General features: G+C 48.8%; 2 protein-coding genes across 11 annotated transcripts in view; both read right to left on the minus strand.

Annotated features, from left to right (window-relative positions):
- Phldb1 (pleckstrin homology like domain family B member 1) overlaps positions 1–4,123 on the minus strand; it is a 49,268-nt gene extending 45,145 nt beyond the window's left edge. For all 10 annotated transcript variants that reach the window (XM_031343403.1, XM_031343401.1, XM_031343394.1 and 7 more), the window contains exon 1: positions 3,991–4,123. The gene's annotated coding sequence lies outside the window, so the exon portion shown is untranslated. The remainder of the gene's footprint in view (positions 1–3,990) is intronic.
- A 6,156-nt stretch (positions 4,124–10,279) lies between these two features.
- The window catches only part of Arcn1 (archain 1), a 27,530-nt gene continuing 25,185 nt past the window's right edge, over positions 10,280–12,624 (minus strand). The window contains exon 10 of the mRNA XM_031346296.1: positions 10,280–12,139. Coding sequence (XP_031202156.1) covers positions 12,050–12,139 — 90 coding nt within the window. The 3' untranslated portion in view covers positions 10,280–12,049. The remainder of the gene's footprint in view (positions 12,140–12,624) is intronic.

The following is a 12,624-nucleotide window of genomic DNA, read 5'->3' on the forward strand; positions in this document are numbered from 1 at the left end:
AAATCATAATAATAATAATTAAAGAAAAATTAGCCAGAACAGGGCTTGTCTAGAATAGTACCTGCCTGGGGCTAGGCATGGAACAGAAATAGACTGTGAACAGGCACAAGATTTTTCAGCTGTGTGCAACAGAAGTGTTCTTTTTGAGGGGTTGTCATGTACGCACATGTGTGTCTAGGACACATGTGCATAGGCCAGAGGCAGATGTCAGGTGCCCCCTCCCCATCCTCCATTATTCCCTTGAGGCAAGGTTATCTCACTGAATCTGAACTAGGCCGCTGGCTATCAAACCCCAGCAATCCCCCTGTTTCTTTCCCACACCCAGCTCTGGAATTACAGACATGGGTGCTGGGGATTTGAACTCAGTTCCTCATGCTTGAGTAGCATCCATTTTTATCTGCTAAGCCACTGTCCCAACTTGCAACAAGAATGTTCTAAAATTAAGTTTCAATGATAGGTATGTAGTTCTGTAACTATGCTGAAAGTAATTGCATACTTAATTTGGGTTGATTTTATGCTATACAGATTAATCCTTAAAAATATGTGAAGAGAGACTGGGATTTGGAGAAATCACTCTTCGTCAAGAGCACTTGTTGCTCTTCCAAAAGATGGGAATTCTGTTCCCAGCATCCACATGGTGGCTCACAATCGTTTGTAACTCCTATTTCAGGGATTCCTCATCCTCTTCAGTGGGCTCCAGACACATACAGGGTGCACAAACATACATGCAGCAAGCAAAACATCATACACATAAAATACAACTAAAAAATTTTTTACATTGAAGTTTATCTGAAGATCTAGGAAGGATATTAAATCACACTCCATGAGCTATAAAGCAATCTAAAAATAGCAGCTATAATTAGCTGCGGAAGGCACTTGGGTCTGTGCCTTAGTTTCCCTATCTGTCATACTGGAGTGTTTGTCCCTGTCACCTTTGAAGCCCCTACTTATTTACAGAGAATAAATTCAAGTGGAGATAAAGACTGTAAAGGAATTAGGTTAGTGAGGAAATAAGAGTGACTCAAGGAGAGGCTAGATGGGAATAAGGAGGTGAAACGAGAGGCAGAGATAAGGAGAGAGGTGTAGAGAGAAGATAAGAAACCGCACAGCAATTGGAAGGTGCGAGGCTATGGCCTCAGCTCAGAAACCTAACCCACGGCAGAGAAAAAAGACACCAGACCAAACTGACCTGGGCTCAGACGGTGCTTTGATAAAGGGATCTCACCGTGGCCCAGGTGCCCTCTTCTCTGACCCCAATCTCATGTCCCTCAGAGAAGCAGCACTGTCCCGACGCCCTCCACTTGCTGGCTTGTTATGGCCCCAATGAGCTGCTATCTATATCCATATCCAGGGCATTAATTACCTACTTAGCTATGCCCAGATACAAAAACAAAAAACAAACAAAACAAAACAAAACCCTTGTGGTGTGGCCTCCACTGCTGAAGAGCGGGCCTAGCCCTCTCTGCAACCCACTTGCGCCCAGATGCAAAAGGCCAAACACCTCCTAGCCAGCCAGCTAGGTAGCAGGGCCTGGCTGTGCCTGTATGGTCAACGTAGGGACAGATGCCCTAGAGTATAAGGACTGGGGACTCACACAAATAACCCTAGCCCCAACCCCAATGTGCCAAGAGCCAACACCACCTGTCTCCAGGTCTTAGCACCTGCACAAGGTGAAGGGACTCCTTGGAAGAGCCAACCAGCCCTGGCACCAGCACGCACGCTCGGAAGTTAAGTCCTTGGAATGACAAGGGTCCAAAGCTTGGAACAGAAAGCCCCCCCCCCCACCTGGGTCTCACGGGGCCAACTGGTGGTTCTAGAGGGGCAACACATAGCTGTAGGCCAAGACATTTCTAGTCACAATGCCTTTCGACTTCCCTGCTCACATACGCCCGCCCTCGAGGAAGGGCCACCGGCAGAGGAAGGAGTCAGGACGGGAAGGAAACTGAGGCTGAGCGGGCAGAATGCCCAGGAGAGGAGGCAGGGCAAGTTCCAAGGGCCAGGCGGGTAGAGAAGAAATTAGAAATACGAAAAATAGGCAGAGAGAAAGGGGGGTCTGTAAAAAGGACGAGGCACAGGGGTAATAGAGTGTGAAATCAGGAGGAAATACCGAAAGCTGGCGAGGAGAGCCAGGGTGTGGTGGTACATGCCTGTAAACCCAATTCCCTGTATTCCGGATGTGGCGACAGGATATTAGGCACTCAAGGCCAGTTTCGGCCTGGACTTCATGAGACCTTGTCTCAAAAAATAACTGCAGTGCTGGGGATGAGACAGTGAACTAGAAGAACAGACTGTAGGGGAGGCTGGGGGACCCTCAGAAGCGCGCGTGGTGGTGATGGGGGGGGTTGTTAGGAGGGAGCACGACTTGGCATAGAGTCCCCAAATAGGAGATGGAGAACCAGGCGCTTCAGAGCACCTTGGAGGGGGACCCGGAGGGCAGCTAGGAAAAGAGGAATCCCCAGAAGCCGGTGAAGAGCGTCTTGGACAGTCTGGAGACAGAGAAAACAGAGCTGGGAAGAGCAGATGGGATGGAGGAGTATTGGGGAGCGACGCTGGAAAGGTGCACTTCTCAGAAACCCGCAGGGTTCGTGGATCTCCGCACACCAAAGCCCCGGCCCTCCTAGGGCCACCGGGTGGGACAAGGCAGCAGTGTTGGGCCGCCTGCTGCGGCTGCCCCGCCCGTCCGGCCCCGGGGACAAGCAGCCTTTCTTCTGCGGGGCCGAGAGAAAAAGTCGCTTGTTTGCACGGCAGGATAAGGGGGCGGCCTCACAGCTGCAGGAAGGGGGCTGGCATGTGGCGGGAGGTGCGTGCGTGCGGGGAGGCTGCCTGAGTGGAGCACCCCTCCCGGACGACCCTTCCCAGCGCGTGGAGTGCGTGGTGTGAAGCTTCCTAAGTGTGTGAAGTCGAGGCCCATGTGAAGGATTCCCGTGTGCACCCGTGGTGTGACACTGGACTGTCGGTGTGACGTGTCTGGCGGGTGCGCGGAGGTGAGACGTGGGATGCTGTGCGTGGGAGCTGTGCACAGGACGCCCGTGTTGGTGGCCAGTTCTGTTTGTGTGACCGCTGCGGGCTGAGTCCGAAGTGCGATGAGTCAGTCTCCGGGACCGCTGAGCTAACGGGCCCAGAATGCAGCCCCACCCCGGCTCACTGGGTCCCCCGCCGGGACTCGCGCTCGCGGGCCAAGTCCCCGCTGCGCTGGCCTGGGCGGAAGCGTCCGTGGCGCCGGGGCAACCCCGCGTCCCACAGCCTCACCCGGCCGCCTGCCCGCGCTTCCCCATCCCGGGGGAGCCAGATGACGGCGATCGGCCTCTGTTGGGGAACTCCGCGCTGGATTTGGATCCAGACCGCGGAGGAGGAGCGAGCGCCTACGGCTCAGTCATCCCAGGTCGCCGGGGACCTCAAAGAAAGCGGGGGGTACTGGAAGAGTGCCCAGGAGACCCTAGATGTGGAAACCCTGGGATCCCTCCCTGACTCCTAAGCCTCAGAGTTGGACTCCACATCTTTTTGAGTCCATCCAGGCAGCTGGAACGAGGACAAGAGCGGAGACGCCTTGGGAATCCCCCTTCCTGTGGTCCTGCTGATGTGGAGAGGAACCATGTGGGATGCTGTAGACAAGGGTCCCGCGTGCGTACCCAACCCGAGACTGCGAGTGTGGGATACTGGCCGTCGGGGTGCCCACTGGAGAATCGAGATCCCGCAAGGCTCGGAGAGCGGGGTCGCGGGGGGGGGGGCGTCCCTCCGTTTAATACCAGGGCCCCCTCTGGCGGTGGCGCTGGCAACGACTCAGGAGGGCAAAAGCAAGCTGTTCCCCGAGGGCGGCCCACAAAGCCCCTTCCGCCAACGCACTCACCTGGTGTGGCCCCCTTTTTCCGCACCTTTCTACCCAGTTCTCTGGGCCAGACTGGTCTCGTCTGGTCCCGGGGACTTTCCTTTCTGTAGACTCAGCCAAACGGCGAATGGAACCCCGAGGCATCGTGGGAGGGGCACGCTTACCTTGTGCGGAGTTGGGGGACACCGGCCCCTTTGGCCAAGTGGGCCGCGGCAGCCTCAGGCTGGCGAGGACACTGTTGCTTTTCCCCTGGAGCCAGCTGAGTAGGAGGAGAGGGAGACTGTCCCGCCCCCCTTCTCCGAGTCCCCGCCCCCATCCCGTCCTGTCCGCTTGGCCAGCTCGAGAAGACGCCCTTGTGGTGCTGAAGCCCAAGGCCCCCACCCAGCCTTTCCCACAGCAGCACCTCCCCCGCTTGCACAGCGCCCGCTTTGTTCATCTGTACAGCTGGGCTTTCCACCACCACCACCAGGGCCACCACCGTGCATACTCTCCACTCGCCCTCCCCTTCCGACCCTCCTAGACCACCCTCCACTCTGGGCTTCGAAGCACTTCTTTATTAGGTACCCTCGCCTACCCAAGATGCTTGAGTCTTCCCCTGACTCCCAATGAGCCCTAGCACAGTCCTACCACAGATGTTCAACTTTCCTTTCAGAACATCTACTGAGGGCACCCGGGTCAGCCTCTACCCTTTCCTATTCTAAGCCCCACCTTAGAGAGCTGTCGGTCCAATTAATAGTTGCACACCACGCTTCAGAAATTAACGTGAAGGCCTGTTGAAAGTGCGCTGTAAGCCAGATGGTGGTGGCCTTTTCCCCAGCACTCGGGAGGCAGAGGCAGGTGGATCTCCAAGAGTTCGAGACCAGGCTGGTCTCAGAATGAGTTCAAGGACAGCCAGGGCTACACAGAGAAACCTTGTCTGGAGAAACAAAAGCAAACACGAAAGTGTGGTGCAAACCACAAGACCCAGGAAAACTGATTGGAGCTCGCTAGCCCTTTTGCCTTTGTTCATTCACCCCCAATACAGGTTTGTTGGGTTACAGCTGGAGCTGGAGGCAGGGTAGAAAGACACCAAGTTGGCTGAACAGTGAGAGTTTGAGGAAGAAGAAAAGAGGGGAGCAGTCTATAAACCTAGCCTGGTGAAGTCATTCAGCAGTTCAACCCCCACCCCGAAATCCAAGCTGACAGTGGAGCCGCACCTTGCAAAGCCTGCTCTTGCCCCAGGAGACGGCTGGGAGGCCTCATGGGAGCTGAGCTCGACTAGACTGGGCCTCTTTAACCTGCACTAAAGGATTGGCAGACGCTGTTCCCCAGTGACAGTGAAGGAAGGAGCAGGAAGCCCCCAAGTCTGGCCTAAATTCCAGATGGGATGGGTTGGAAAAAAATTTAAAATGAAAAACCTTTTTGGAATGGACAAGCCCTGTTGGGTTCCAGTGGCTTTTGTTCTGTGCCCCCTCTCTCTCTTTCCCAGGAATGGCAGGAGACTGAACTTCAGGAATTTGGTCACTCATTGACAGAACTAGCATTAGTGAGGGGCACCCACAGCTGGCGAGTAAACCGGAGAGCTGGGAAACCAGCTGAGCACTGGACAAGAGGGAGGAGGAGAAAAGGTCCCACCTGCCACCTTCTCTAGCCAACAGAGGTGAGACATGCACTGTGGTCACCAGGAAGCCCCAAGATTTAAGCAGTCTCTTTCTACCTCTCTTTGTATCATTTGAAGCTCAAGGAACAATTTCAACTCTGGCCAACCTTCCTGAGGTACATATCAATCACAACAGTGTGTTTTTGAGCAAAAAAGAGAAAACAAAACAAAATCATCTGGTTCCAAATCTAGCATTTGGAGGGGGGCTCATATTAGGGGATCTCAAACTCTTGCATTTTTTTCTTAACCTCCAGCAGCTGTTTACTGACTTGGTCAGGAGGACTGTCAGGCAAAAATTAAACCTGCCAGAGGCAGATGGTGCTGAGGCAGGGGGTTCTAAAAAGCACCTAATTTTTTCTCAGTGTCTGAGTGTCCAGCTGACCCTATGATCAAGGCTCTATGAAGTTTGTCCTGCTGTGTCCAGTCTCTGTGTTCCCACAGTTAGAGCACTCAGGGGACTAAAGACCTCCTGCCCCCACCCTCTCCACCCTCATCCCACTCCACATCTGGAGCCCATCAAGAAGCTCAGTGCTCTCTCACAGTTATGCAAGAGGTCGAGCAGCTGGGAGCTCAGCTCAGAGCTGAGAAGGGGGAGGAAGAGAAGAACGCAGAGAACAGCTTTCCAGGCATGCTTCAGACTTTCCGAATTGGAAGCAGGGGGAGAGGGCAGGAGCTGGGTGTGGAAGGAAGGGTGAGTTCTACAAAGCCTTCTGCACTTAGCTGGGGCTGTCAAGAATGGGTTTCCACACTCCTCCTGTCTTTGCCTTGGGACATTTCCCATTCTGTCCCTCTTCTCAAATTGTGCTCCCTCTGGCTCCAGAAGAGGGTGAATGTTACTCATTTGGCCAGCAGCCTCTGTGGTCTACTCCCTCTCCCAGAAAGGATCCCTCTTGTTGTGTAATAAGTTTCCTCAAGATTGAAACATTCCTCCCAGCAGGGAAGTTCCTTAAGGAAGGTAAACAACTCAAAATAGCTTCAGGAAGTCCCTGAAACTGACCAGATTCTCTAGGTCCCTTCCTGGCAGAGTAAGGAATAAAAAAGCCAAGAGACAGACGGCCACAGCTGCCTGGAAGAGGTTTAAACCAACTGAATCGTGTAGAAAAGCTGTTCTCCAGGCTGTTGAGCAGCCTGCAGGCTCTGTATTGAGCTCCGAGTTCCCAGCTCTGTGAGATCTCAAGCTGGGGTGGTCTTGTGATACAGCTATCTATCTCTGAGTCATTTTTACTCCTGTAAGTAACTTATCACCCGTAAGTAACTACAATAAAAGTAAAGTAACCCCAGTAAAACTCATTGGTTAACTAAGTTGGACTTTGGTGGTGCAGTGGTTGGCCCAGAGAGGCACTATTAGGAGGTGTGGTCTTGTTGGAAATGTGTCATTGTGGGAGTGGGCTTAGAGACCCTCCTCCTAACAGCCCAGAAGTCAGTTTTGTCCTCACTGCCTTTGGATCAAGATGTATGATTCTTGGCTCCTTCTCCAGCACCATGTCTGCCTGTATGCTGTGCTGCTTTCTGCCATCATGACAATGGACCGAACCTCTGAACCTGTGAGCCAGACCCAGTTAAATGTCCCTTATAAGGGTTGCTTGATCATGGTATCTCTTCAAAGCAATGGAAATCCTAAGGCAGGTGGTATCTTTACTTTGGTCTGTTGTGGGTTCCCTTTCTGTAGACCTGTGTGTTGTGTCTTCCCAGGAAAAGTTGTGTCATACACCTCTGTGACACCTTTGGGTCCTAAATACCACCACTGGTGTAGACATGGTGGCATCAGTGATGCCAAGTACCACCTTACTCCATCCAATTTGGTGAAAAGAAGTCTCAAACTTTACCTCAACAGTGGTAAGCCACTATTTTATCAGTTGGTCTTACAAAATTTGCACAGTCCACACTTGTATGCAAATCTAATGCAATCAAGTGGTGGGGGGTTGGGGAGGGAATTTGGCCAGGACTGAAGATTGATCATGTTTACTTGTGTGGCTCAGAGCCTGCCTATGAGCAAAGGAGAACAAACACTGAGCCCTGAGAGCACAGCACATATGGAATGTGTGCTGTTTGGTATGCAGAATGTTGAATGCGATCCCCAGCACTGCATATACACTTATTTGGGAAATAAAATCAGTTCTATTCTCTCATTGCCTTGGATTTTCAGGGCCACTCTTTTAGATAGTTCCTGTTTGTTTGGTTTGGTTTTTCGAGACAGGGTTTCTCTGTGTAGCCCTGGCTGTCCTGGAACTCACTCTGTAGACCAGGCTGGCCTTGAACTCAGAAATCTGCCTGCCTCTGCCTCTGCCTCCCAAGTGCTGGGATTGTAGGTGTGTGCCACCACCACCCAGACATACACATAATTTTTAAAATTAAAAAATAGAAGACATAAAATTATTTTTTAAGCTTTTTCTTTTTCTGTTTTTTCTTTTCTTTTCTTTTGAAATGAGGTTTCTCTGTGAAGCCCTGGATGTCCTGAAACTCTTTGTAGGTCTGGCTAGCCTTGAACCCACTGAGGTCTGCCTGCCTCTACCACTGTGATTAGAGGTATGTGCCACTAAAAGTGATGGCAATAAAAATTATTTTAAAACCAAACCAACCCAACCAACCAACCAACCACCACCACCAACAAAACCAAGTGGGCCTGGAGAGATGGGGCTTAGTAAACTGCTTGGGAGGACCAGAATTTAGTTTATCCATACCAAGTGACTTACCACCCTTATGACCCCAATGCCTGAGAGGCTGATGCCTCTGGCCTCTGCCAGCATCTGCATTCACGTGGACCTATCTACACTCAGGCAATGAAACGCAAACACATTAAAAATACTAAAAATTAAAAATCTAGCAAGACAAAAATATTTTGAGTTTATAGTTTTGTTGGGTTACACTGCTATCTCAATCATGTGATCACTTAGCCCTGCCCAATGAGTAGCAAAGTAAAAGATCTTTCATTTTTGGCAGGGGACAGGATAAGATGTCCCTCTTCTAAAACTGCAAGGCAACTTGACTTCTGTTTGTGAGCAGGAAAAGCCTAGTTGGGCAAGGTGGCCTCGATTTTAAAGGCCTGCTTTGTGTCAGTCACAAAGTCCCTGGTAAAAAGTGAGGCACCGCATTAGCGTTTTGGGTTTTTTTTTTTTAAAGATTTATTTATTTGTGTAAGTACACAGTAGCTGTCTTTCAACACCTCAGAGGGCATCAGATCTCATTAAAGATGGTTGTGAGCTACCATGTGGTTGCTGGGATTTGAACTCAGGACCTTTAGAAGAACAGCCAGTGCTCTTAACTGCTGAGCCATCTCTCCAGCCCCTTAATTGTTAAGAGATTTGTCCTACCATTGCATAACAATATACAGCCACCAACAATTTGTGGATTTTTCTATCAATTGTGTTGAAAAAGCACAAGAGATGCAAGTATGTCTACAAAAGGGTATAAGGAAAGGAGAGAAATGGTTTTGTAGTAAGGTGTCACTCCCAAAGCTTTGCTTCTAAGAAGCCTATAGGTAAGAAACATATTCCTCACTCTTTTTCGAGACAGGGTTTCTCTGTGTAGCTCTGGCTGTCCTGGAACTCACTCTGTAGACCAGGCTGGCCTCGAACTCAGAAATCCACTTGCCTCAGCTTCTCAAGTGCTGGGATTAAAGGCGTGTGCCACCACTGCCTGGCATACTCTTCTCCTCACTCTTTTGTTTTGTTTTTTTGTTTTGGTTTTTTGAAACAGGATTTCTCTATGTAGCCCTGGCTGTCCTGGAATTCACTCTGTAGACCAGGCTGGCCTCGAACTCACTCTTGTTTTTTAAAGATACTGTCTTACTATGTAATCTTGACTGGCCCAGAACTCACAGAATCTGCCTCTGCTTCCCAAATGCTGGATAAAAAATCTGCACTGTGGGTGTGTTTGGTGCCTTTAGAAGCCAGAAGAGGGCAGTAGTTCCCCTGGAACTGGAATTATAGTTCTGAGCCACAATATAGGTGCTGGAAACCAACCCCCTGGGTTCTCTGTTAAGAGCATCATCAAGTGCTCTTAACCTCTGAGCATTACTCTGGCCCCTAGATAGTTTTTTGTTTTTGTTCTTCAGGATAGAATTTCTCTGGGTAGCCCTGGCTGTCCTGGAAATTACTCTTTAGACCAGGCTGGCTTCCAACTTGGACATCTGCTTACCTCTGCCTCCTAAGTGCTGTGATTAAAGGCATGCACCACCATTGTGCAGCCACCATAACCCAGGTTTTACAAGGGTGCTGGGATAAGGTTATGTTGCATGGAAAGCACTTTGCCAACTGAGCTATCCCTGTAATCCCCACTCCCTTTTAATTCCCATTTTGAATTACCTTTTACTTAGGTGGGTTGGGTTGTATTTGGAGACCAGGCTGGCTTCTCAAACTCATGGAGATGCACCTGCCTCTGCCTCCCAAGTGCTGAGACCAAAGGCAAGTATTATCATGTTTGACAAGGAGCCATTTAAAGGAATAAGCAAATTTCTAAAGCATCCTCCACACTTTCTTGGTTCATTTACTCATCACTGTTTGACAGAGGGAAGGCTACAGGATACTGCAGAATGCTAACCTTCAAAAAGGCTTCATTTGACTGACTCTGAACTGCTAAAAAATGGAATACTCCAGACCTGGCAAAAGCTCTAAGAAGCCTTAATCCTACTAAAACTATGCTTTCTGGATTGAGCACACAGAACAGAGGCACAATATCTGCGGAATGGAGACAAGGCAATGAATACACTTGGAGAGATTATTTTCTTTTAAGAAAACTATCATTAATCTTTAATTTTAGATCCTATTACAGTATCACGAATCACCAAGCAGACCTCAAAGAGTCCAGTAAACATCTCATTTTATAATACTCTTTTATTTGATTAAAGAATTTGCCTTCGTTGTGTACATTGGAATGTTATATTCCCTATGTATTTTACAGGGTTACAAAATGTCTCTCATTTTAAATATTACCCCAAAAGTAATTTCAGAAAAAAAGTCTTTGTGAAATTAAACTTGACTTTAAAAATCATAGGGACGAACAACTCTGAAATACAACTGGATTAATAAGATTTCTTGCCTACTTTACTACATGACAGACTTCTTAACCCAGTCCCCCTCCTCAGAAAACGTCATGTGAAAACGAAGCTAGAGATAAGGATTCTTCCCTGATGCAGTTTATGGGAAAGGGAAAGGCTAGAAATTTCTTTGGCAAGCCATCCCAGCCAAAGCCTCGTGTGTGACTGCTCTGCTTCAGGATAGTATACTCTTGCCAGGGAAGGCCAGGTGTTCCAATTGAGAGCTCTGCTCTGCAGCCACCTGAGAGAGTGGAGGTCATCTACTGCCATTTACTGCTTCCCATTGCTACTGCCTGCAGCCTTGCAGCAATGGATCATTCACCCCGCCCAGTGCAATGCATGGGATTGGCTGACTGAGCCTCTGTTGAAAAGGTAATAGATCAAAATGAGCTAAGAAACTCCTACAAGTATTACATGATGACACCAAAAGGCTGAGGAGGAGAAAAAGGGTTTTCAGAAACATGGTCAGAGAGGCAGGGGGGTAAATGTCAGGTTAGACGGGGTATACTTGAGCAACCCCTCACTACATACCAATATAATCACTGCCTCTCAAAATGCTACCACTCAAATGGTGAAGATGGGCTCTTCAGTGGTTCAGGGCTAATGAGAAACGGCACAGACTCACTAGACTCACTGCTGCTGGGAAGAAGACTGATGACCAGAAGAGCGTCTGGGAAGGGGAGGCGGTCACTCGGAATCTAAGGGGACTACAGTGCTTCTGAGAACTCAAATGTCCCACAGCATGTAGAGAACTCTAAGTTTGGGTAGCATTAGCAGCAGACATGATTTCATGTGGAGATGGATATATCCATCTTACTAGGCATCTTGAAAAGGTGTGTACATCTAAAAGCTGCTTCTCAGCTAGCTACCTTTAATATTGATACAAATGGGATTCACAGTACTGCCTGCAACCGGAAGTGCAGGGGTCACAAGGAACAACTTTATAAAGAAATGGAGCAATGGATGGATACAGGAGAGAAAACAAGACAACCTTGTATTTCAACTTTTAGACTCTACATCCCCTCAAGCAGTTCACTGGTACTGTCTAACGCCAAGAATGGGCTAGATAACCTTGCTCTCAGAGTGCTGAACACAATTACCTACAGACAGATGTCCCCAGTGTGTGACTAAGTGTACTGAAAGAAAACAGAAAGCAATGGGGTGTGAAAGACTCAAATCTATAGAGAAAACCTTTTAAAACAAAGTATGAAATAAACCTATATTTAGGGCTTAAAATAAAGGCAGACTAAGGTGAGGGCAGAAGAGCTATTTACTGGGGCATTCCCTGGAGAGCTGGCTTCCTGCTGGCCAAAGAAATCAGCAGCCTTTCCCTTTATGTCAGTGTCATTTCTTTGTCAAAAATGTCTCTGTGACACCGCAACACTGGGCTTGAGTTGAGGGTCCTTGCGCGCAGAGAACGTGCACTGTATCAGAAAAAGGGGTGAGGGGGATCTCCAATGGCTTGTAAATTTGGAAAAACTCTTCAGCCACTTTTGGCTTCTTCTTTATTAATCTGAAATCCTTCCTTTTCAGCTTTCCCTTCTTGATATTACAGGATTTCATATTTGTCCACTAAGAAAGTGGTCTCCGTGGAAAACCTGACAGGGCTGTTTCCATCTACCTGGGTCACTTTGGTAACCTAGGAAAACAAAGAGGGGAGGAGGATAGGAAAGAGAACGGTGAGTCTCTGAGATGTTAACTACATTTTCATTACAGATTCATATCACATTCTCTAAAAGCAGCACTAAAAGTACCTTGGAAATACCAAAAGAGCTCATACATGTTATTTGTGGCATCATCTAATCTGTCCTCTAGAGAAAATGACTGCTACAGTAAGGCAGCAGCTGCCACAAGTAAAAGCCAGAATGAGTGGCAAGGCTCAGCTTGCCATATAAAACCCAGAAAGCCAGACATTCTATAAAGATGATCAATTAACATTTTGATCCTAAATAAGCCTACTACCTCTCCTGCATTATTTACTAAATCCATCTCAGTCTCTCTCTCTTTTTTATTTTTTGGTTTTTTGAGACATAGTTTCTCTGTATAGCCCTGGCTGTCCTGGACTCTGAGACCAGGCTGGCCTCAAACTCAGAAATCCACCTGCCTCTGCCTCCCAACTGCTGG

This window comes from Mastomys coucha, unplaced genomic scaffold, assembly GCF_008632895.1.
Source record: "Mastomys coucha isolate ucsf_1 unplaced genomic scaffold, UCSF_Mcou_1 pScaffold23, whole genome shotgun sequence".
In the NCBI taxonomy this organism is placed as follows: domain Eukaryota; kingdom Metazoa; phylum Chordata; class Mammalia; order Rodentia; family Muridae; genus Mastomys; species Mastomys coucha.